General features: G+C 40.3%; 1 protein-coding gene across 3 annotated transcripts in view; it reads right to left on the reverse strand.

Annotated features, from left to right (window-relative positions):
- Nucleotides 1–26674, reverse strand: part of EEA1 (early endosome antigen 1) — a 68177-nt gene that overhangs the window by 21496 nt on the left and 20007 nt on the right. For all 3 annotated transcript variants that reach the window (XM_056845717.1, XM_056845716.1, XM_056845718.1), the window contains 12 exons: nucleotides 25782–25895; nucleotides 25571–25692; nucleotides 24886–25041; nucleotides 18829–18945; nucleotides 16332–16670; nucleotides 13211–13360; nucleotides 12096–12215; nucleotides 11785–11988; nucleotides 5882–6082; nucleotides 3407–3520; nucleotides 1662–1817; nucleotides 106–245 (listed from right to left, as the gene is read on the reverse strand). In XM_056845717.1, the coding sequence (XP_056701695.1) occupies nucleotides 106–245; nucleotides 1662–1817; nucleotides 3407–3520; nucleotides 5882–6082; nucleotides 11785–11988; nucleotides 12096–12215; nucleotides 13211–13360; nucleotides 16332–16670; nucleotides 18829–18945; nucleotides 24886–25041; nucleotides 25571–25692; nucleotides 25782–25895 (1933 nt within the window). The remainder of the gene's footprint in view (nucleotides 1–105; nucleotides 246–1661; nucleotides 1818–3406; nucleotides 3521–5881; nucleotides 6083–11784; nucleotides 11989–12095; nucleotides 12216–13210; nucleotides 13361–16331; nucleotides 16671–18828; nucleotides 18946–24885; nucleotides 25042–25570; nucleotides 25693–25781; nucleotides 25896–26674) is intronic.

The following is a 26674-nucleotide window of genomic DNA, read 5'->3' on the forward strand; positions in this document are numbered from 1 at the left end:
ATGACAGTGCTACATCCGAGGAGGGAGTGACCTATGGGGGAAACATCTCTAAGAACACTTAATATCCAGAGTGGCAAAGTAGAAAATATAGGAAATATAGAATACATTTCTCTTTCTGCATCTACTTTTTTGGTCAGTTCTGCAGCTTTGAGACTTAAGTCCGTGCACTGTTGCCTTTGCTGCTGAAGCTCCTGAAGCACTTTTTCTTTAATCCCCATAACTTCAAGAATATCAGCTTCTAGTTTCTGCAATGGAAGATGTAGAAATCCAATAATTACCACAAAAAATAAACTGTTACAAGAAGACCGAAAAAGGACTTTTTCTTATTGTAAACTCCTCCTAGGTGTAAAGAGAGCTGTTATCTAGACCTGGGTCAGCATCTCTGCCTCATACAAAATTATAACTGGTAGGAAGTCTCAGGTCATTTATGCATGGGTACTTTCACTCACGTTTGCACCCGGTCTGTTTCGGTTGTTCCTTGGAGATATGCATGAGTTTTCAGTCCATTAGAGATGACCTCGCTGCCAACCCTCACAAATTCTGGGGCTTCTCATTCCTCTGTTAACCCAATTCTTCCCCCTCCCCTGAGCTCAGCCAGCTTGAAATCCCCATGCATAAGGCAAAGCGCGGGACTCAGAAACTTGGCTTCTATCACAGCCAATTACAAAGGAGGGTGTAAAGAGGCAGGGATTCAAATACTTCCTGCTTAGCGCTCTTTCTGAGCAGAAGAAAGGCTTTTAAAACCAAGGCTTGGATTTCTCTCCCCCCCAATTTCAGATTGCTCCATTTTTTGTTTTTTCTTCTTAACATACTTTTTCATGCAGCAATTGGGGTTCGGGGGGGATTTCTCACAGTAAGCTCTACAAAGTAAGCCAATTATGAAGCAGTATTTAAAGGGGTGAGGACTTGATTCGAGCTTAGAGACTGCTGGTGCATAGATTCCCAACAGGAAAGTGTGGGTCCAGCGAGCAACAAACCTCAGGTAAAATCCCCATACATAAACAACCTCAGTCTTCTGATTACTCAGTCCAGAATTAGCAGAAAAGGGTATGCTTCTTCTTCATCAGGAACAAGCATGGTGACAGGGTAGGCAAGAGGCTTTCACTACAACCAAAGAAAACTAAAAGCATTAATCACTTCTCCTATGTGTACCTGCCTACACTCTCCTCCATGCATGTGCCTGTGTAGAATAGGCCAAATACTCAATTGTAGGCAGACAACCTACTTTGCCTGGTCTTCCCTAGGATGCCCTGGATTGGTATTATTAACTAGATTTTAAAAACGTTTTCCAAGTAACAGACAAAGACATTATTTAGGACAGAATTAGGACCAGGACCAATGCCTGAGTACCTTTCCCACATTCCCCTTGCCAGACATGGAAGGGAATGACCAAGGGAATGTTAGGATTTTCAAGAAACCTTCATTTCTTTCTTTATAATTTGGGTATTGTGTTTGTTCTTTCCTTTTTGTCCTCCCACCCCACACTTTTCAGATTGGTCAACAATTTTGAAGACGGTGAACAAGAGGCAATCCCAACTTTTTAAGAGGCCATCACCTGCACAGCACCCAATCCTCATCTTGGCAACCCTGATAATTCACTGACCATATACACTGACCATATACACAGGATACAAAACAAAAGAAAGTTCCTCAATACAAACCTTACGCTGACCTTCCAGCTCCTCAGTTTTCTGCTCTAAATGAAGATGTTTTTCCTTGTACTCTTTAAGATTGGCTTCCAACTGTGTACAGTATTCCTGTTTGCCATGAAGCTTAGCAGTAACCTGTTCCAACTGTGTGGTGACCTTATTTAACTCCTATTAATACAGTTTGAAAAGAGTAACTATAAAAACTTAAATTCATTTGTATAGAACATCCTGTTTCACACACGTGTGATGGGAGTATTTTTACTTGGAAAAAGCCAAGATATATGCTAATTTAACACAATGCTTTAAAAGGGGGAAGAACACACAGGTTTGACTAGTACGCCACATGTAGAACTCCTACTTAATTTACACAAATCTGGATCCAAATGCAAAGCTACAGATTTAGCTCTGACACAGAAAATTCGGGTTTCCCCAACATCCTTGATTATCAGCCAGAAAATTCACTTTTAATTATTCAGTATGGACCTGAATATTTAAATCCTTACAACAGTCTTCATATTTCTAAATAAATACTCTTGCTCATAGTTTCAAAAAACTAAAATGCAATGGAAATAATTTACAACTACTGTGCTAAAATTATGCAAAAACTGGACAGCCCAAGGCTATTCTTTCCAGCTATGTCATAACAAATCCCATTCACAGCCGTCACACGCAAATCATCCTACACAATACAGATTTCTAGGTCTGTCAAGATAATAAACTGGGGCACAATTTACAGGGAATGCAAAAAGAACTGTGCAATATGTAGAGGGAATTCATTCTGAACTGAAAAACATGGAGCAAGATCTAAAAGGCTACTTTTAAGCAACTCCAAAGGCTTGCACTGGCCCAGTACTTTTTGATTCATTTTATTCTGCCGTTTTAATGTGTAATTCATCATTTAAATACAAGTGTAAGAACATAAGAAAGGCCCTGCTGGATCACACCAAGGCCCATCAAGTCCAGCAGTCTGTTCACACAGTGGCCAACCAGGTGCCTCTAGGAAGCCCCCAAACAAGACGACTGCAGCAGCACCATCCTGCCTGTGTTCCACCGCACCCAATATAATAGGCATGCTCCTCTGATACTAGAGAGAATAGGTATGCAGCATGACTAGTATCCATTCTAACTAATAGCCATGAATACCAGGTCATTGATGAACAGGTTGAAAAGAACCAGTCCCAACACAGATCACTGAGGCACCCCACTGCTCACATCCCGCCATTGGGAGAACTGACCATTGATTCCTACTCTCTGCTTCCTATTTTTCAGCCAGCTCTCAATCCATAAGAGGACTTGTCCTCTTATCCCATGACTATGAAGTTTGCTTAGCAGTCTTTGGTGGGGGACTTTGTCAAAAGCTTTTTAGAAATCCAAATACACAATATCCACAGGCTCATTCCTGTCCACATACTTACTGACGCTTTCAAAAAACTCTAATAGGTTAGTGAGACAGGACCTACCATTACAGAAGTCATGTTGGGTTTTGCCCAGCAGACCTTGCCCTTCTATACGCTTGACAATTCTATCTTTAATAATGCTTTCCACCAATTTACCCGGAGGTATGTAAACATCCCTTACAACATATTTTCACTTTATAAAGTCATTGTGTTAAAATAAAATTCTTAACTATATTGTTTCAGCATTTTGTAAATGTAACTGGGAATTATATACAGAGACTTCCACCTGAGTAATTCAATTTTAAGCAACCAAATCAGTTTTTTTAATCATGAAGGCCTTTATATAATTGTTTCTATCACCTGTTGTTTATCTTGTAATGCATTCTGAGCGGTGTCCAAATGATTCTGAAGATCTGCTCTCTGAGCAGCTTTTGCAGCTTCTGCCGACAACAATAATTCAGTTTTTGCTTTTATCTGACAAGAGAACCAAAAAAGTGCTTCAGTATAGACGATAAATATTTCTTAGTTGCAGATTCTTTCCTTTCCCTGGGTGAACAGTTTCGTAACTGTCTGATACCAAGTAATTAATTCTTACATAAAGTGTTGTTGAATGAAAGCCCACTGCAAAAAAGGAATCCATCAAGTTAGGAAGAGTCTTTATTTGTTATCATAAACGAACACTGTACACAAACATAGTGTTTAAAAACAGGATTATAAGACATCACTGCAGTTCACACAGATCTTTCTTTCGCTTAATGTAACAGGACTGGATTATTCCCACACTGGTTGCTCTCATTATAAACATGTTTTGGGAGTTTTCTTAGGGTTTTTTTTTTTAAGCAATTCTCTTTTGTTTACAACCAATTTATATTTCTACTAAATGTCATATTTGCACTGTAGGAAGTTTGTACTTTGCAATGCATGAAAATTCTATGCATGTAAATAATGGCCAAACTGGGACACTGACATTTATGGGGCCACTTCAGGGCTCTTCAGAGAAAGCAGCTGGTAGACTGCAGTTCCCTGAAGAGATACAATTGCTTCCATTCCTACAAAATGTACACTGAACCATCAGAACTGAAAGTTCAAACAGAAGTTAATTATCAACATGAAACTATATCATCATCATCTTGTTCTTGTTTGGAGGTTCTAGCAGGGGAGCACAGCTATCGTATACCCTTGACCGAAGAACGGTACACTCCGTCTATCTGGGATGGTCGTCCTCTTCCACCGAGGCACAGCTTCGGGAGGGACGCACATGGAGCGGTGAGGGAGGTAGGGGACACTCGCCTAGCCAGCCAGATCAACCGAATCAACCCTGGTGATCAATGGGGTGACAGATGTCACAGCCAGATCGTCCTCACATCCATGAAACTATATCTATATTTAGGGGTTTCCAGGTGTAGCTAATTCCTCCCTCCTAAGAGCCAACCCTGCTTTTTAGATATCAAGGGCAAACAGATACTTTCATTTTGTGTGAACACTCATTTATTTTTACAGCCAGAGTGGCATAGAGGGTAGAGTGTCAGATTAGGATTTGAGGCTTTTTGATAGAGCAATATAATGCAAAAAGAGAATGCCAGGAACCAAGTCAAACTTTACAATTCTGAAACCTCATCGTGCTTGGATATAATATATCCTTTTGGATATAATTATGAAGCACACTGCCGAAGAACATTGCAATCCACTGCTTTTAAAGAGACTCTGGCCCAAAAACAACAATACGCATATGTATTCAGCACCATTATAACATTGTTCTCCATTTTTTCCTGAAACAACAGCAGTGGTGGAACAGCAGCAACAAAGGAAGAGCTGAGGAGGGGGTTGACAGAAGAGTTGAGATGAGCAGGAACAACAGAGTAACCAAAGCAGACCACTGAAGATGGGCAAGTAACCCCTCAAAACTGCTTGCATTAAAGTACAATTTGCAACAAGTCAGGAGCGCACGGGGGTGTGTGTGTGAAGATTTATTAAAACTTCCTGTTAAGTATTAACCCCCCCACACACACACACACACACGCACAATAAAATTAGGTCTTAGCTCAGACCAAAAGATTACGTAGAGCAACAATCGTTTACAAACACCCAGGCCTAGACTATACTATTAACTGTGGCCACACAAGCAAGGAACTCCTCAGGCCAGAACAGAAAAGCAGGAAGCATGTTTAAAGGCACAGTTACACTATTTACAGAACTGTTCCATTCACCACACTTCCTGAGAAACTAAGTCTTGGCATGCACAATTCGTTCCCAAACTAGGGTTGCCAACTCCTGCTTGGGAAATTCCTGGAGATTTAGGGTTGGATCCACCCTCCAAAGTAGCCATTTTCAGGAAAATGTGTCTATATTGTCTGGAGAGCAGCTGTAATTCTGGAAGATCTCCACCCTCCTCCTGGAGGCTGACAACCCTAAGCGCAAAATCTTCCTTGCACAGTTGCTTTTGAAGTACAAGGTGTACCTCCCAAAGACATCACAGACAGACAAAAGGGGAGGTACATGCTACACTAACATCCTTTCAATCCAGCTTTTGTGGGTGTGTTTTATTCAGACATAATATTACACTCTATCTCTAGCAAGCTGTTTTCTCAGTAACTTCAGCAGGGTAGCTTTACTGAACCCAACAAAGTATTACGGTATGCAATGCTGAGAAAAGACTTAAAAGCACAATTTCTGAAGTACTGATATGTGTTTTTTTCAGTCCCGCTCACTAAAACCAAATACACACACTGTTTTAACGATCAAAACAATTTTCTGAAAATGATCAACACATATTGTTTTTAAATGATAGTAACCCCACTGATAATGCACAGTTTTCCCAACACAAAATGAAATTACCTGCAAATCAAGTTGCATTACTTTTTCTTTGCTTTCACTTATCTGATTATTTAGTTCACTTATAGTTGCTTCCAAGGAAAGAACGCGGTCTTGAGAGGCTCTCAGATGGGCCTTCTGCTCCTGCACCTGCTCATGCAAGTTCTCTTGGGCCTGTTTGTGACTTTCTGATTGGTTCCTCAGCTTTTCTGTCAGCTGAGTTACCTACAAGGAACATACAAAGGCAGTAAACACATGCACAAATATAAGACATTTACAAAGACAAGCACTGATGGTGAGCCTGTTGGGCCAACACTTAACGCTTTCCACATGACCAGATTGGGGAGACGTTCACCTGCTTCCTTCCTGCAAGCCTCCAAATGTAGAACACAGTGCCCATGTTGGGAATTCTGTGTGTGTGTGAAGGGTGGTGAAGAAGGAGAAGTTGTAGGCGCTCTAGACCATGCATTTGGGAAGGGACAGGGTGCAAAAGATGATCAATATTACCACCTCTGTTAGTCTCTTGCCATGAAAACCCCAAAAGGGGTCGCCATAAGTCGGCTGCGACTTGACGGCACTTTACACACACACAGAGCTTTCAAACTGTTCACGTTTTGGCCTATAAAATTACATCTATCGTGCACAGGATGTAATCCATTCCAATCATGTATTTCCCACGTCCAGTCAAGTCAAGCTTTTCTGAATGTCTCTTGGGGTACAGTAGGTAACTTAACAGTCCCCACAATTATTTTGTAGGTAATATTATTGCTCAAATAATGTACAGTGCAGAATTGTGGGGTTTGGATGATCCTAAATTCACAGGTTTCCTGGCTGCCTACATCTCAGGACTTGCGTCCGGTGCTTTCTAACTGTGGAGTTGAGCTTGGAATTGGTAAAAGAGACAAAGAGGGGTAAGTGTGAGGCTGTTTGCTTGAGGTTGTGTAGTTCCTGAGCCATTTGGGGGGGGTGTCTGTCTGAAAATCTCCTTCTAGCTATTGGTAAGCGCTCTAAAAGCACATGGTCCTGCTGAGAAGGGCTTCTGGTAAGTGAGATGAAACAGCTGCCTGCTCATGTCTCACTCCTGAGGGTGGAGCTGCTACCCATAGCTGTAAAGCAGAGTTCATCAGAGGTCTGACACTGGGGTTGGGGGAAAATAGGCTTTTAGTAGTGGGTGATTTAATTACTTGAGAGCCGGGGTTGTTACAAGCATTTTGACTGCATGGTGACTTGCCTGCCTGGTGCGAAGGTTGCGGACATCATGCTCTGTCTAGATAGGTTGATAGATAGTGCTGGGGAGTCAGTAGTCGTGGTGCATGTTGGCACCAATGACATTGGGAAATGTAGTCATGTGGTCCTGGAGAAAAAATTTAGGTTACTGGGCAGTAGCCTAAAGGCCAGGACCTCAAAGGTAGCATCCTCAGAACTGCTGCTGGAACCTCACACAGGGGCAGCTAGACAGGTGCTGATTAGGAGTGTCAAAGCATGGATGAAAAAGTCCAGGAGGAAGGATTTAGATTTGTTAGGCACTGGGAAACTTTCTGGGACAAGCTGAACTTGTACAAAAGAGACTGGCTTCTCCCGAAACAAAAGGGAATCACACTTAATACCAAAAATGTGTTGAAGCAACTTTTAAACTAATCCCAGACAAAGCTGACAGGACCTGGGAAGCCTCTGGTCTGGGATAACTCATTCTAAAGGGATGATAGAGTAAACATGCAGGATATTAGTATGAGCACAATAGAACGTGGGAGTGAGAGTAGGGTGGCGATAAAAGACCATGTACCAAGGGAGGCAAAGCTTGGTGGAGAGGGGAAACTGTTATTGGTGTCTATACACCAATGCTAGAAGTCTCTGGGCCAAGATGGGGCAGCTGGAGTACTTGGTGCTAAATGACAATTTAGATACAGTGGTTATCTCAGAAACATGGTGGAATGGGAAAAATGAGTGGGCTAAGGTAATCCCTTAGTATAAGCTCTATAGGCAAGACAAGGGGCAATGTGTTGGGGGAAGGCTTTATATTACTTAAAAGTAGTGGAGTACTATCCCTCACCTGATCAAACCTTTGAGGTTGATCTCAAGGTGGAGAGGGAAATAAGGGAGGTGATTGAAGCAGATAATGTAATGCAGGGTCAACTTCAACTACCCTCATGTTGACTGGGTAAACACGTGCTCAAAGTCATGCTGTAGAAACAAGATTCCTAGACATCATAAATGACGGTGCACTGGAACAGTTGGTCACAGAGCCAAACAGAGAGGCAGTGATTTTGGACTTTGTTCTTAACAGGACTCAAGACTTGGTGAGTGATGTAGATGTTGTGTGTGTGTGTTAAGTGCCGTCAAGTCGCTTTGGACTCGTGGAGACCCTATGAATGAAAGTCCTCCAAAATGTCCTATCTTTGACAGCCTTGCTCAGATCTTGCAAATTGAAGGCTGTGGCTTCCTTTATTGAGTCAATCCATCTCTTGCTGGGTTTTCCTCTTTTCCTGCTGCCCTCAACTTTTCCTAGCATGACTGTCTTTTCCAGTGACTCTTGTCATCTCATGACACGACCAAAATACGATAGCCTCAGTTTAGTCATTTTAGCTTCTAGGGTCAGTTTAGGCTTGATTTGATCTATAACCCACTGATTTGTGTGTGGGTTTTTTTGCCAGTCCACGGAATCTGTAACACTCTCCTCCAACACCACATTTCAAAGGAATCTATTTTCTTCCTATCAGCTTTCTTCACTGTCCAGCTTTCACACCCATACATAGTAATAGGGAATACGATGGCATGAATTAATCTAGTCTTGCTGGCCAGTGACACATCCTTACACTTCAAAATCTTTTCTAGCTCCTTCATGGCTGCCCTTCCAGTCTCAATCTCCTTCTGATTTCTTGGCTGCAGTCCCCCTTTTGGTTGATGGTGGAGCCAAGGAATAGAAAGTCTTGAACAATTTCAATTTCCTCATTGTCAACTTTAAAGTTGTGTAATTCTCCTGTAGTCATTATTTTTGTTTTCTTGATGTTCAGCTGTAGTCCTGCTTTGGCACTTTCTCTTTTAACTTTCAGCAGCAGTTGTTTCAAATCTTCACTATTTTCTGCCAATAATGTAGTGTCATCAGCATATCTCAAATTATTAATGTTCCTCCCTCCAATTTTCACTCCACCTTCATCTAAATCTAATCCAGCTTCCCTAATCATGTTCTGCATATACATTGAAGAGATAGGGAGATAAAATATATCCTTGTCTGACACCTTTGCCAATTGGAAATCATTCCGTTTCTCCATATTCTGTTCCAACTGTGGCCTCTTGTCCAGAGTACAGGTTGCGCATCAAAACGATCAGATGTAGTGGCACACCCATTTCCTTTAAAACCAGCCATAGCTTTTTCATGATCCACAGTCAAAAGCTTTGCTGTAATCTATGAAACACAAGCTGATTTTCTTCTGAAATTCTCTCGTATGCTCCAGTAACCAGCATATATTTGCAATATGTTCTCTAGAGCCTCTTCCTTTTCTCAAACCAGCTTGAACATCAGGCATTTCGCATTCCATATATGGTAACAGCCTTTGCTGTAAGATTTTGAGCATCACTAGATGTAGATGTTACTGCACCTATTGGGAACGGTGAGCACAATCCTGTAAGTTCAGTATTCTTTGTTAATGGAAAGTTACCTCTAAAGTCCTAAACAGTAGCATTTGATTTCCAAAGAGGGATCTTTACACAAAATTAGGGGAACAGTTATAAGGAAGCTGAAAAGGACACTACCCTAATTAAAGCCCAGATAGGTTGCATTTCCCAGGTTATGAAAGGTACTGCCAAGTGTAAACGAATGTCTGCATAGTTAACAACCCAAGTCAAGGAAGCTATAAAAAGCAAATAGGCTTCTTTTTAAAAGTGGAAGGTCTGCCCAATGAAGTAATCAGTAGGGAGCATGGGGTCTGAAAAAAGAAGTGTAAGTTAGTAATTAAGCATGCAAAAAAAATTGAGGAACGGATTGCTAAAAGCATTAAGACAAACAATAGCCATTTCTTTAAATATATTTGGAGCAGGAAACCAGCCAGAGAAGCACTTGGGCCTAAGCACTTGGGCCTTTTTCCCTAAGGGAAAAAAGGGATTACTAACAGGAGATACCTATTGTCTCCAGGATCAGAGGAGCATGCCCATTATCTTAGGTGCTGTGGAACACAGGCAGGACGGTGCTGCTGCAGTCGTCTTGTTTGGGGGCTTCCTAGAGGCACCTGGTGGGCCACTGTGTGAGCAGACTGCTGGACTTGATGGGCCTTGGTCTGATCCATCAGGGCTTTTCTTATGTTCTTATGTTTTCTTATGTTCTTATAGAGAGATGGCAGAGAAGCTAAATAAATGCATTGAATGTGTGTTCACTGTAGAAATGAGGCATGTATCCAGGCCACAGCTACTATTTTCAGGAAGAGATGTCCCACCCAAAACCTGCCTTTTCAGTTTAGAAAAGGAATGACCTGGGGGGGGGGGGGAGACATGACAGACATTTATAAAATTATGCTCAGGGTAGAGAGAGTAAACAAAGAGAACTTCTCTCCCTCTCCCAAAATACTAGAACTCAAGATCCTCCAACAAAGCAGAGGGGAGTAAATTCAGGATGGACACAAGGAAATACTTCTTTACTCAATGAGTGAATAAAACGTGGACTTCACTGCCAGAGGATGTAGTGATGGTCACAAGCTAAGTTTGCCAGATACCCCCTGGCTACCAATGGGGGATGGGGGAGTAAGTTTGTCAACTCCAGGTTGGGAAACTCCTGGAGATTTGGGGGTGGATCCTGGGGATAGCAGGGACTTCAGTGGGGGATAATGCCATACAATACACCCTCCAAAGCATCCATTTTCTCCAGGGAAACTGTACTCTATAGAGTGGAAATGAGCTGTGATTCCAGGAGATCCCCAGGCCCCACCTGGACGCTGGCATCCCTATGAGAATAGAAGGCTTAAAAATGGAGATTGCACAGATTCAAGGAGAACATAAGAAAAGCCCTGCTGGATCAGACCAAGGCCCATCATGTCCAGCAGTTTGTTCACACAGTGGCCCACCAGGTGCCTCTAGGAAGCCCACAAACAAGACAACTGCAGCAGCATTATCCTGCCTGTGTTGCACAGCACCTAATATAATAGGCATGCTCCTCTGATCCTGGAGAGAATAGGTATGCATCATGACTTGTATCCATTTGTATTAGTAGTCATTCATAGCGACCTCCTTCATTAACATGTCCATTCCCCTCTTAAAGCCTTCCAAGTTGGCTGCCATCACCACATCCTGGGGCAGGGAGTTCCTCAATTTAACTATGCGTTGTGCGAAGAAATACTTCCTTTTATCTGTTTTGAATAGGATAGGAGGATAGGTCTATCAGGGGCTACTAGCCATGGTTACTAGAGGCAATCTCCACATTCAGAAGCACTAAACCTCTGAACACCAGGGCCAGGAGGAAACATCAGGGGAAGCCCTCAGCCTCTATGCCCTTTTAGTGGCCCTCCAGAGTAACTGGTCAGTCACTATGTGAGACATGCAGCATAAAGTCCATGAAGACAAGAGTACATAAAACACTTTTGCTGTACTGATTAAAGATACAAATGAAACTAGAAAACCATCTCCCTAAGCAATATGTCTTCAAATAGGTTGGTAAGAAGAACTTGGTGAGCAGTCCAAAAGTCTTTTACATGAGTACATTTTGCCTTTGAATATATTAAAAGCACTGGATTGAGAGACAATGGAAAGTTTAATTCAGGATCAGGTGGGGTACTCAATTATATATGGAGATGATTTCAATATTCTGTTCTTGTTTTTCCTATGAGTATTGCCTTTTCAAAAAGGATCTGATATAGCAATTTACAGAGTTTACATATTGTTCACTGAACATTTCTGTTATAAAGTAACAAGCTTTAGTTGTAATTTTTTCCCTTTAAACTTACCTGTTCCTGCAATGTATGATTCTTTTCCTGCAGCTGGTTAAGAACTGCTGTTTCTCCTTCCCCAGCTTGAATTTTGGCGTACAAGTCCTCCCTTTCCTTTTCTAGCAAGGAAATATTATCCTTACTCTTTTGCAGCAGAGCTTCAAGATTTTGGATTTTCTGATCTTTATCACCAATCTGACGTAGTACTTGCTCCAAATCATTCTTGGGGGTACAAGAAAAATACAATGGCACAATTAAATATGAAACTATTACATCGAAGTACCTGGGAAACATGTTTTTGTTTTCCTTAGCAGGATGAATTCCCTTACCTGGGCTTCTCGCAACTTTGCCGTGGTACTCTGCTGAAGATTCTGCTGCTCCTGGTGCTGCTGTTTCATTTTATCGAATTGATGCTGCAATTCGGTTGCATTGGCTGCTTTCTCCTTTAGCTTAGAAAAATAGTCACAGACTGTTGACTGAAAACTGATAAGCACAATTTAGTACTTTAATAGTGTTAACCATTTGGTCTAATAATGGAAAAAAATATGATAAAGACCTGTCACTATTAATTTGAAACCATGTTTTATGTTTCTCCATGACAAAATAGTCAGCTTTCAATCAATAAAGAACCTTTTCAAGCAGACAGGGGCCAAAGTATAATAAATGTACATTGTTAAGATGCTGTTTTATCGCTGCTTTATTATCAATAAGTTTCAAACAATTAGAATGTTTAGGTGCTGTGTTGGATAACAGTAATAATAGTCTTAATTACTGCATGGTTTTAATTAAAACCAAACAGGTATCACGGCCTAACTCCAAGGAAAACCTTGAGAAAATAAACATCAAATGCCAGTAAAGATAAGGGAGACCAAAACACTGATCCATTAAAAGCAATCATATTACCTACTTTGTAAGTCTTCATAGTGAGAAGAAAGGGGACAGAAGCAATTTTGGAAGGTATAGTTTTTAGCGTGGTTCAACATTTTGACAATTTTCCAGAGTTGAAAAACTTTAAGAGGTCCCAAATAAGCAATGGGAGAAGAGCAAGGAAGATATTGTCCACAGCATGCAAGATGGGCTACTGGTCTCAGTTCCAGATAAAGAGAAGCCATGGTCCATTTCCCAAAACCTAGACAAGTAACTTCACAAAGCCCTATAAAGAGGTTCTGTGGCTATCTAACTGGTTTTGCAACAACCAGTTTTATTTGTGACAGCCAATATCCTTATCTTGGTTCTGATGAACAACAGTAGGTTTTTCCTTTAATCCAGTTATCAGTGAATTTCCTTCAAAGTTTAAAGTGTTCCCTGGATAAATGCGTTAAGGTAAATTTTACATTTACTGGGTACTACACTCCTTTAAACAGAATGAAAAGGATATTCCAGTGACAAAACATAGGACATAAACTCAGTGCAAGTGAAATTTGATCTTGCATATAATCCTTACCTGCTCCTCAGAACGTGAAAGTTTTAACTGAAGATCAGCCACCTGCTGTTCCTTGTCCATCAGCTTTTCACTAGATAATTGTCTCTGCTCTTTTAGCCGCCCATGTGCTTCCCCAAGTTGACGCTCTGTCTCCAGAAGTTTATTGTGTAACTGGAGGGGAAAACCATCTCATTTATCTCCCAGAAACTGTTGCAGCAGACTCTTACAGCCCATTCCTGAAAGAGGGGTAGTTAGTCGATGGCCGGGAGCAGCGCAGCCACACCGCCTCCTCAGAGGCTTCTCAGCCAGAAAATACACAAAATAAATGTATTTAAAAATAGAAACTCTTCAAACTCCCCCAAGGAGTTGCATGAGGCTACACCAAAAGGGGTGTGGGAGCTGACTGTCAGCTCTGCCCCGGGAACCCCCACCCCCACCCTGATGTCGACATGGGCACTCACTTCTGGGAATTGCCTGCACAGCAATGCCGGCAGCCAAGGCCCATGCTGCTGCGTCACTCCCTGGCACCAGCATAAATGTCCCCTGGGCCGGTGACCATGCCGCTTATCACGGCACAAAGTGGCATGGAGTCATGCCGGTTCCTATGGCGCTTCGGCCCCCTCCTTCATGGTTAATGCTTTATCTTTTACTGAGAAACAATGCCATTTGTGTACTATCACAGCACCCAACACTAAGTACTGTGTGCATGTTTCACATCACTCAGTTGAGAACCACACTTAGAGCCCAATCAGACAGATTAACAGTGACTGTGACATTCATTCAGCCCCACCCTTCAAAGAGGTGATGGCCTCTGCATTGACTGTCTGAACAGCAACTATGTGCCTGTGGGCATGTGTGAAAACAATTCCCTGTTGCAGATATCTGGTTGGGGGTTCCATGAACAGGTAAGACATACCTCCAGAGAGGTGCAGAGGTTTTTGGGGGTGTATAATCTGAGACAAAAATGGATAAACAATCAACTAGTCATATTGAGAGATGGCACCTGCCACTGGACAAACCTCTAACAACTACACTGAACACTTTATCTGAAGTACCCGTCTCTGCAATGTACAATGCTGATGTAATTTTCAAGTGTCCATATGAAGGTTATCAATCTCTTCATATTTTTACTTCCCTTGTTCATTTTTGGTATTTTAAAACTATGGCATCAATTAGGTCATCCTCACTGAGGCTACACTTTCAGTGAGTCATATACAGTTTGAATATGCACAAGTAATCTATGTATGGACATTATTGCAAACTAAAAAGTATACTATACCATAATTTTAATTCATCAATTGTGTCACTGAGGCAAGTAAATACAACTCGAGAACGATCCTGTATGAAATATTTCAAAAAAGCCAGAAAACTAATCAACCTTTCTCAGTTCTCAGGCAAGTCAACAAGCAAGTGGACCAGACATCTATGCTTGTATAAAAGGAATAAGACATTTCTACAAAGGAAATCAGACTGTAGAATAATGGGATGTGGGGTGCTTTTATAAAAGGAATAAGATTTTAGTCTACTCCACTATTCACTGTATGTATTAGCTTGCTCTCACTGCATAATTTTCTACTTTTGTAATTCCATTTTTTTGTATTGTATACAACTTACCATATCGGATATGCTTTTTTTTTTTTTTTTTGCATTGTTTCTAATTTTGGTAATGCTAGTCCTATTGCACTATTTGTTGGATCATCTAACACCATTTGACTGCATTTTCTTACACTGTGTAATCTGCCTTGCAGTCTCAGCAAAAAAAGGCAGACTATAAAGTAAATAAATATGTCTCTTCTATCAAAAACAGTTGAGACAACAGATTTGTCCAAGCTTAGGCTTTGTTTCTCCTTATAACAAGACAAGACCTCAGTCAAAACACTCCTAGATCAAAGAACAGAGCCCTTCCAAATGTGGGCCCAATATCTATTTGGAACAGGACAGATAAAGTGACTTTACGCAGAACCAGACAAATTGCTATTAATACGGGCCAGCCTTTCAGAGCACATTATACCAGCATATCAGAAAATATACTAGATTTTACAGCGCTTTCCACGAGCAATCTCAAGAGCTGAGCTTACGGGTTAAAGTTCCATAAGCAATGAATGAGTTAAGGATTACAAAAACACTGCTAAAACTGTTACATAATATTTGTATTTTAACAGATTGTTCCTTCCCCACCGTATCCCATCACATCTCTAATACAGACCTGAAACATTTATCTTGACAAAATTACCTCCATTTTGATAACTATAGATGTGTTCTCAGGGGCTGCTCTGAAACCTTACTGAAAAATATCCCAGAAGTGCTATAAGGCCTTCATATTTGGCCAGGACTTTAGCAGCCAGGATTATAAAAGTACTAGGGATTTTTGACTGGTATTTCCTTTCAAGTTTGTTGGATATTTTGTGGTAGACATGAATAATACAAATATATTGTTCATGAGAAAATATAGTCTGGGTGGAATGAATCCCTCTGTGATGGTATCACACAAGAATTCCAGTGAGTGCCATTTTCTTTCTAGAAACTGGTTAGTCAAGCCAATATTTATTTCAAAGAAAACCCTTTCCTTCAAATTCTGTTAATCTGCAGCAGACCCTCTGACCACAAAATCAATGTCCAGCTGAATTCTGTCTGTTAGATGTAATTCTAGAATTTTCGCTCTTGGTTGCTAGGGAGGCCACTGGAAGGACTCCATAATTCCAGACAGAATGGTAGAATCTTCAGTTATTCAATACATCTCCATCAACCCACAAGAGATGTATAGAACTGGAGCAGGCACTGCATGGTATTCTCTCTAGTATCAGAGGAGCATGCCTATTATTTTGGGTGCGGTGGAACACAGGCAGGACGGTGCTGCTGCACTCGTCTTGTTTGTGGGCTTCCTAGAGGCACCTGGTTGGCCACTGTGTGAACAGACTGCTGGACTTGATGGGCCTTGGTCTGATCCAGCAGGGCCTTTCTTATGTTCTTATGGTAATATTTGTTAAAAGTGGCTGGTTGGAAATATCAACTGATACTTACTGTAAAGCTGGCTGGCTGTCCTCTGTTCCACCCTCCCTCCCAACTGTTAAAAGCAATTTTGACCTGACAGTGGAAGCTGATGGGGAAAATAACTGTAAACTCTTCTGTGAAATAAACTCACCTGATTCAGCTCATTCTGAAGTTGCAAGCTATGCTGTTCTTTTTCTTCTCTTTGCTGCTGTAACTGTTTGAACTCTGCCTTAAGATGCTGGTACTTTGTCTCAGCTTCTGACAATTCCTCCTTAAGTTTCTGACTTGCTTCTCCCCTTTCATCCAATTCTTTCTGTAACCTCTTCAATGAGTCTTCAGATGCAGACAACCTTGCCTGAAGTTGTTGACAGTCCAAGTCCTTTTGATTAAGTGTTGCTTGCAAATTCTTCTTAATTAATGATTCTTCACTTTGTTTCTCTTCTAACTGAGTATAATCCAACTCCCTCTTTTTCAACTTTTCAGTCAGACTCTGCAGTATCAGATTAATTTAAATTACATTGTAGTTTATTGTAATGCAAGATAATGATTTTTACATCAGAGCACTGAGTTTGTCTCACATGCTATAATACATGATTGAAGCACCAAAATGTGAACTTTAAAAATTGTGTCACTTTCTCATTAACCTGTAAGGCTGTAGTCTTGGAGAGCATAATGTTCCCTGCTTTGGAAGAGGCAAAATCATATTTTTTTTACTCCATTAAAAATCAAGGTGGGATGTTCGAATCAGCTCTCCTGATGGAGAAACAGGAATAATGATGTGGTCAAACGCATGTTTTCCCTAGAGATGTGGAACAGAAATTTTCTCAGCAAATAAATAAATATCTTCATCCGGCACAATTTCCTATTTGGTCTGAGCCAGTCAAGCCACACTGATCTTAAGGTGCCACAGTTATCTTAAGGGCCAACTATCGTAATGCACTCCATACACGGCTGCCCTTGAAGACAACAAGGAAAATTCACCTGGTATAGAATGCTGTAGTTCATTTATTAGAATGAGCTGGTCAGAATGTGCATATTACACCAGTTTTGAGATCACACCAATGGCTGTTTCCAGGCTCAATTCAAGCTCCCGTTATTGTGTCAAGGCTTCTCACAGCCTAGGACCTTCACACCTGCAAGACCACCTGTTCCAATACACTCTGGTACACTGTTCCTCAGATCAAGGTCTGCTTAGAGTGCCACCTACAAATGGATATGTTCATTGTCTGCTCAAACCAGAGCATTTTCTGCATTAGCATGCCAACACCATTGCAATCAACTGTACGGTAGATAAGATCCATTCTAAATGAGTAGTTTTATGTATGACCTCTGATTGTATGAACTGATTTTTAATCTTGTTTTTTTAACAATACTGTAACCCAGCTCAAGTCTATGAGTACAAAGATGGGTTAAAAATGTCTTAAATAATATTTTTGCCAGAGATGAGAGAAAACTTTTGCTCTGAAAGCTCATGTCAAAAATTTCAAAATGGGATTTTACTGAATTACGCATAGTTTATTTACAAAATTCATACACTGCCTTTCTGCTTTCCTCAGGGCCAACAAAGCAGCTGATGGATTAAAAGCATATATAGTAAAATCATGTCTTAAAATCCATTAAAACCAAACAAAAACACATCATTAAAACAATAAGAATACACATACAAAAACATATAAACAACAATTAAGGCAGGAAGGAGGAAGACCTGTTAACACAGAACTGTCTTTACCCACAGGCTGGAAAACAACAGAGGGGGACACGTGAGTCCCTCTGGGGAGAAAGTTGCAGAGTTTTAGTCCCACAACTGAAGTTGCCACCCACCTAATCTAAGAAGCTATTGATACGTGCAGGAGAATCAGTCTCTGTCCCTTTGCCCATATCTGTCCAGTTAGTGGTTTGCAATGTAGCATAAATTAGCCAAAAAGCACAATAGCACACATTTTTATTTTAAAAAAGGAAAACGGTTATATACGTCTAAATTTACGGGGCCAGTTTCTTTCCTAGAAAATATTACTGCATATTTGATAACTCAAAGGAAAACCTTTTTGAAGTTAAAGGTGTACTAACAATAACTGACTGAAAATGCAGAAAACCTTGGATCTATGCTTCTGATTTGTCCCGCTGAAGTCACATCAGAAGGGCCCAGAGACTGGACAAGCATGCTGATAGGCAGGAAGATTGCTAATCCTATTCTCCTCATCCCATGAAGATGCAATCTGAAGTCTTAGCCGAATCACTCCCAAATTTTACAATCTGATGTGAAAAACTGGAGCACTAGCACAAAAAACATGTACTTAGGATACAAGGGCGCCAATGTTTGTTTCTTTGTTTGTTTTTAAAAAGAAGCTTGTATTCATGGCAGCCCCCCAAAATTTCCAAGTTACTTTGGGGGGCTGCAATGAATGCAGGATTGCAGGTAGTATGTTATTTTAACAACACGAACACTACAAAATAGTCTAGCCACAGCTAAACCACTTAATTTCCCCCCTCAATTCTGCTAATTCCATATACTGCAGGTTTATTAATAAACCCTTTACATTTCTGAAGGTAGAAATACAAGATGCCCGGCTTTAGTTAAACACTTGTGGAGTATGGTCCCTGCTGTTAAATGATGCTTGCAGGTAAGGCAATGTCAATATAACTCTTACCTGATTTTTTTGTGTTAATTCGGTCACTGAAGTTCGACATTTTTGAAGCTCCTGAATATACACAGCAACCTCCTGTGGTCCTTTGGCGAGTTCAGCTCTTAACTGATTGATGGTAGCCTTAAGAAACAAACAGACATTAAAAAATCTCAGAAGATCAACTGCATCTTAGTTTGGAGAAATCTATTGCATGTAAGTTTCAGTTGAATGAATTCACAAGTGAGAAAATGATCTCTGAGTAATACAAATCATCTCTAAAGCAACGTCCTCTAGAATACTAGTCTTTTATCACAACATCATTTCTTCTAATTTTTCCATGAAAAGATGGAAACAATGTTATAGAAATAATACCCAAAGGTCTTCAGAAACAGAATATGTATGAATATTTATTTATTTTTATTTATGTTACTTACAGACCGCCTTTCTCACAGGTACTCAAGGAGGATTACATGGGCAGAGCCATCCACAAGGCGGAAGCCAAAAGGAGATAGAAGCCAGCGTCACACCTGCACCAGCGTTAGTGACACGTGCACCAGCTAAACTGGCATTAATGCCAGCACAGGGCCACTTGTGCCAGCTCCGGGGAGCAGCATGGCAGCATGAGTCTCAGGCGCTGGCACAGCCTCACCAACCGCATTTCCCCGGTGCAAGGGCTCATGCTGGCACCTAAGGGGGCATTCCCAGAGAGTTCCCAGGGGAGGAGCAGACTTTAGTCCACTCCCTAAACCCTTCGCCCTGGGAGCGCCCCCTTTTGCAGGCACCAACTTGCACCAGTAAAAGTGCTGGTGCAGCCCCATGAAACCCTATGGAGCAATTTCACAGGGTATTCTGCATAATAACCTTTCTGGCTTGCTGTGCATGGCAGCAAGCCGCTCAGGAGGAGGAGCGGCTGCACTGTCCCTGAACACTCCCTAACCACCACCCCACTCAAGATTGTGCTGTGGGTAGATCTAATGAACAATGCAATAGGAATTAGGGTAGAGCCAACCAGAAATGTAAAAGCAGAACTGAAGCAAAACGTAAGTGTTAACATGACACATTAAATGATGCAAAAATTACATAGTAGGATCCCAGTTTCAGCAACCTACACACAGTAGTATAGACCACAGTCCCTAGTAATTTATCTAAGTAAAAGCCCTATTGAATAATTCAGTTTTTCATAGTTTGCAGAAAGCCATGAGTGGGAGCCTTCCTGACCTCCTCAGGCAGACCATTTTATAAGGCGAGGGCCACAACAGAGAATGCACGTATATGGGCAGCTGTTGATTTTGCCCATTTGCAGGTTGGGACCTGCAGAAAACCCTGCTCTGACGAACGAAGCTGTCATAGTGGAGCACTGGAGGCAAGGTGGCCTTGCAGATATGAGGGTCCAAGGATTTGAAGGGCTTTGTATGTGATAGCTAATACTTTAAATTGAGCCTGGTAACTGATGGGAAGCCAGCGGAGTGACTGAAGAATGGGAGTAATACATGTGCTCCATCTAGCTCGCCATAATAGCCAACCAGAGTTTTCGAACTGATTTTGATGGGAGACCAAAGTCCAGTGCATTGCCAGTAGTCTAATCTCATTACTGTGACATGGATCCAGGTAGTCAGATCAGCCATATCAAGGTAAGTTGCCATCTTTTGGGCTAAGCTGAGCTGGAAGAAAGCTTTTTAGCAACTGCATTAACTTGCTTCTCCAGTAATAATGTTGGGTCCAGTATAACCCCAAGTCTCTTAACTGAGTCAGCAAGGTTCAGCTGAACTCCACCAAAAGTGGGAAGAACAATGTCCTTCAAGATCTCCACCTTCCCAACCAGCATTACCTCTGATTTTTCAGGGTTTAGTTTCAATTTGTTCACTCTTAGCCAATTTACCACAGCAGCCAAGCCCGATTCAGGACCTCTACCGCATCACCAGGGGATTTGGATAAGGATATATACAAAGCTGGATATCATCCACATAATTATGACATCCAACCCCAAAACTACGAATAATTTTTCCTAGAGAGTGAAAAGCATGGGGGAATAATACTGCGCCCTGTGGAACTCCACAGGATAGGTTCTATACTGATGATAATTGGTTTCCAATAGTAACCCTTTGAGCCCAATCCATGAGGAATAATTTGAACCAGTTCAGCACTCCTCCCAATACCTACTTCTGCCTCCAAGTGCCTCAACAAGATGGTATGATCTACTGTATCAGAGGCTGCACATCAGTCGAATAATAGCAACAAAGAGGCATGGCCTTTGTCTACACTTGGATGAAGGTCGTCACCTAAAGCTGGCAGCGCCATCTCTGTCCCATAACCCAGCCTGAAGCCAGATTGAAAAGTGTTTGCAGTAGATGAGCTATCCAAGAAGATCTGGCATTTGTCCACTACTGCTCTCTCAATCCCTTTGCCAAGAAAGGGCAGGTTAGAGACCAGGCAATAATTGGCCACATCATTTTTTTGTAGGGATGGTTTTTTTAAGTAGCAGATAGATAACTACCTCTTTGAGTGGCCGAGGGAAGGGACCCTGAGTTAGTGATTGGTTTATAATAGATATTAAGGGTTTGTTGTTGTATTCCTTATATGATTTTAGCAGACAGGATGGGCAAGAATCCAGAGTACAAGCAGAGGCCTTCACCAATCCCAGGATCTTGTCGTCATCCATTATGGGAACTGGGGCAAAATGATCCCAAGTGATGTATTAGCCCTGTCTTCTATGTTACAACTGACATCCAGATCAGAGTGTATTCTCGATATTTTATCAGCAAAAAAATTGGTAAACATATCACTGCTAATTGTCTCTTCCTGAGCCAATAAAGGCTCAGAGTTTGGTTGCTGAGCTACCTTGAAGAATTGGGATGGTGTAAGTTAGCTGATGCTACAGTAGCAGAGTAGTAACATTTCTTTGCTGCCATCACTGCTAACAGAACAAAAATAAAAAGAGAAAGATTTCTCTTTTATAAGTATGAACACACAAACACACACCTTTTGTTGGCAAATCTGTGCGAGTGATCAGTTAAGGCAAAAGTAAAAGGTCCCTTGCATTTTATTTTGACAAAAATACTATGTGTGAGAGACAGAGATGCCATCTAATTACATTTTCTGTGCCCTATCCGGGAACACTCTAGATCTTTATACTAAAATAATAAACTGCAACATGTTTCACTATCACACCAGTACTGATTTTCAGAAGTGATGCTCTAAACGTTTTTGCAGTTCTCTCATTTATACTGTTTCCTCACATTTCATGATACACATGTATAATATGTATGCCACTGACCAGAAAGCATATTCAGTTAAAAATATTCTGCTTTCTCTCATTACTGGACCACTTTAACAGAGTGATACATTCTGGAAGTGTTAGCTTGCCTGTGACAAATGGGACAACTTTCTCCATTAGAGCAGGTGCAAAGCCTATGGTGTTCCACAACAAAAAAGTGGCAGAAGCAACCAGTTAAGTGCTTTACCTGCTGCATTGAATAAACTTATTGAATAAGCTCTGACCTTTGACAGAATACATCCCTACATACTACATCCATGTTTCCTTAACCTGCAATATTTGACTACTGTAATGCACTTTGTACAGCATACTGCCCATTAAGACAACCCAGAAGCAATAATTTCTTTAAAATATGGATACCTTTCCCATAACGGCTATTGGGCATAATTGCTTTCAGGCTGAATTCAATGTATATACTTCAAGACCACCTCTCCTTTTATAAGTCCCCTTAACAGCAGCATTATGTGGACTGGGCCCTTTCTCAAGTGCCTTTAGTTCAGTAGGTAAGAACATCTACTGCAAGGAATGGGCTCTTTACTGCCATAGACTCAAAACAGCTCGTGAGTTTATACATGCATGGCTATTACTCTGATCACAACATCAAATGATGATATATGCATATGAAAAGGCACAGTTTGAAGCACTTTTCAATGGAGGCAATTCACAATTCGGAGAGTCAATAAATTAGAGATCACTTACAGTGCAATCCTATGCTGAGTCACACCAGCTTAAGCCCACTGATTTCAACAGGCTTAAATTCTGCATAAGATCATGTTATTAGTGAGTCATGATTGTGACTTCCCCACTTCTGTGGTCAGATTTTGAAGCAACAGTACTATCCATATACAAACATTTTGCATAATGGTTAAAATAATTGCAAAAAATGAATTGTTTTACACTGTCTCATTTAAATGTCCATACACAAATAAGTACCTATCTGTTTTAACAAGTGCTTGAATCATCTTTGGAAAGTGAAGCAACAAATGCAGATATTGGTTTCTGAAATATTACCTCAAGTTTAAAGACCTCCATTAGAAAGCAGCAAAAATAAATGATGGGTAGATGGTGAAAGAAAGCAATGATAAATGCATGTTATATTAAACATATATTTAAATGAACTATATAGATTGACTACAAGATTTAACAGTAGATGTAGAGAACCTTTCATCCAATAATATATAGCCATCTTCCCTAAAGTTGAGATATTAAAGCAAATTTATTTTAGATTCGGACTCTGCACAACAAAGGTTTACATGTACCTTTATGGAATACAGAAGGCAAAATAACACCAATTAAGCTCATTTTCTACCTTTCAATATTTTTCTTATATAATAGTTATGTGTGATGAGCAATATCTGTAATTAAAGAAGACGATGGAGTACCTATCCATAATATATGAAAATATGTAACAAAACTTGAGTTAATGCAATGATGGTAAATATAGAGCTGACAGTCAGACAAAAAGATCCTATAAATTTAAATGTAACTTTACAGCATAATCTTAAGCATGTTTACTCAGAAGATAGATCCAATGAGTTCAATGGGGCTTGCTCCCAATTGTGTATCTGAATCAAGTGGACTTACTTCTGAGAAAACCTGGTTAGGATCAGTCACCTAGCAATTTCTGAAGTAACGGTTTGTCTTAAAAGGCAATTGATAAAAAATAGTTACAGGAAAGTTTCATGTTTACATTTTTAAAAAATTTGCAAGTATCTGCAGCTGAATCCGTGTAACTCATATACAAATTCTACCAGCATGCTTGACAATAGACAATAAAGAACAGACAATAAAGTAGCTGGCATAATTCATTGTTAAGTACAGTAAATGCACAAGTACACATGAGGATGCACAAAAGAAATTCTTGCCCAATGTTTCTAGTAAATAGATGCTGTTAATTATTATCTGAAAATTCTGTCAGCAAACAAACTGAAAGTAAGCATCTGAAATCATAATAAAAGATTAAAGACACATGCATTAACATGAAAAATAGATCAGCCCCTTAGGGAAAATTTTCAAGCTAAGTTAAAGAAAGGCGGTGACAACCTTTACAGAGCCAGTGTAGTGTATGGTCAGATCACAATCTGGGAAACCCAGGTTTGAATCTCTCTTCTGCTATGGAAGCTTGCTAGGTGACCCTGGACCAGTCACACACACACTACCTACCTAACCTACCTCACAGGGCTGTTGTGAGGATACAATTGAGGAGAGGAGAACGATTTAAGCTACTTTGGGTTTCCACTGAGGACAAAGGCAGGGTGTAAATGACGTAAAATAAATCTCATCCCTTCACAGCCCAGAACAGTCTCTCTCCACATGTCCCTGTGTACCAATTATGGTCTTCAGGTTACCACTAACTGGCTTTTCCCTGCTTAAAGTAGCTTGCCTGGAATCAACCAGACCCCATTCTTTTTCTACAGTGGCTACCATTATATGGAACAGATTCTCTAAAGAGGTGAGGATGACACAATCTCTTGAAGTTTTTAGGCGACACTGCAAGGCTATTTTATTCACTTCTAATATGGTGTAGGCTATGGGCAAGGGGGGGTTATTTGGTGGTTTACTGTACATTTTAATTTTAGATTTGCAAGCTGCCTTGAGCCAGAAACAAAAGGGGAGGGAGAATAAATATTTTAATAATATTGTGACTATTAATATAGACAAACTTCCAAGAACGACACAAACCTATAAAGATGGTACCATCAATTCAAGTTATGTATCTAAGCACCACTTAACATTGTTATACAGTAAACTTTTATTTTCACACAAGGACTCTGGCTCAGCTGCAGCTATATTTTTGAATAGATTACCTCTGAGGTTGTACACTCTGCTCTCAAATGCTTGCACTCTTCTTTCAATTTCTCAGATTCTTTTTCACGCTCCAAAGTCATCTTGTCCATTAATGTTTGAACTTGGACTAATTCCTTCTTTAGAACAGTGACATCTTCCACACCAGGCCTCTGGAGCTTTACAAAAGCAGACGCAATTAGTCTTACAGAAATCAGACTGAAAACATGCTTTGAACACTGGCTTCTCTGTGCCATTGCATCTTGAACTGGGCATGTAACAATATTTCTGTATACTGTTTGAGTATCTTCTAGAACACCAGCTCCAATTTCATAGGTTAGATGAAAGTTAAAATCTATAACAGCTGTAGTTATTAACTTTTGCACTGGACAAATCACATTTTACCAGAGATTTGCAGTATAGATGGGCATAATAAATTACAAATTTTACCAGAAAAAAAACCATGCAAGTACAAAGCAGCCTTGTACGTAAAGAGAAATTACATAAATAAAATAGAAAATTCTGAATTTAGAATAAGACCAGATTAATACATGCCCTTGTTTTCTACCATAAATCAATCACTTAATGATGAAAAATAATCTGTTAAAACATAAAATTATAGTGGACAGAATGATTACACAGCTGAAAAGCATTCCCTTTTAACTGGGAAAAAGAATGATAAAACTATAGTCATATGATATAAGTTACCAGCTCAGTTTTTAAATCTTCGCATCTCTCTCTCTCTTTCTTTAGCTCCTGTGACAAATTTGTCACTTTCTGTTCTGCTGCTGCACGCAGACTTGTTTCTTCATCATATTTAGCTTTAAGATCTAGTTATGAGAAATATCACACAAAAAAGTCATTCATTCTACTTAAAAACAAACAAGACCCATATTACATAATAATTCTAAGTACTTACCCACAATTTCAGTGGCCAGCTGGGCTGCTTTCTGTTCAAACAAGTCTTTCATCTGCTTAACATTGAAGTTTTCTACTTGACTCTCCTCCAGCTGATTTTGTAATGATTCTAATTCTAGAAAGAAGGTATAGTCATTTAACAAATCTAAGACTGGAGAAAGGTTTTCTAAATACCTATAACGATAAAATCTCATCAAAAAAATATTTTTTTTTACTGTATTAGGATCTTTCTGTGCTAATGAACATATGCTTAGCTACTTTACTGCTAATGGAAACTAGTTAACATATCAATCTTAAAATGCAAAATTTCTAAAACCCTCATAGTGATAATGTGACATTCAATAAAGAATAACCAACAACAGCATACATGAGTAAAGCATTGTTCCGTAAGTACAGAAAAATCTAGAGCAAAAAAATCTAGTATGCAAACACCACACACCATCACCTACATGGTACTTGGACTGCCTCCTCCCAACCAGAGACAGGATTTTTTCAGTGGTGGAGCCTTGTCTTTTGGAATGCCTTCATCCTTGACACTCACCTTGCACATAATCCATATTCCTCTGGCACCAGGTGAAACCTTTTCTCTTTTTACCCAGGTGGCGTTTATGTTGGGGGTTTTTTTTAATTTACAAAATTTATGTCCCCCACTTCTGCCCAATCAGGGACATCAAGATGGCTGTATTTATGCCCTGACTTATTTTGAATAGATTCGTTTTTATGGCCTGAATCTTCTATTTTGGTTGTAAGGCACCTCGAGCAGGTGTCTGAAGACACCTACATTTAAATCCTTATTTATAACAAAAAGAAGTAGCAGGTATTGGAAGCTTCCCAGAACATCCAAGAGCTTGGTAGAAAAGATAACTTCTACATCAGCTTCATCAAAAAGGAAAA

This window comes from Euleptes europaea, chromosome 3, assembly GCF_029931775.1.
Source record: "Euleptes europaea isolate rEulEur1 chromosome 3, rEulEur1.hap1, whole genome shotgun sequence".
Lineage (NCBI taxonomy): Eukaryota > Metazoa > Chordata > Lepidosauria > Squamata > Sphaerodactylidae > Euleptes > Euleptes europaea.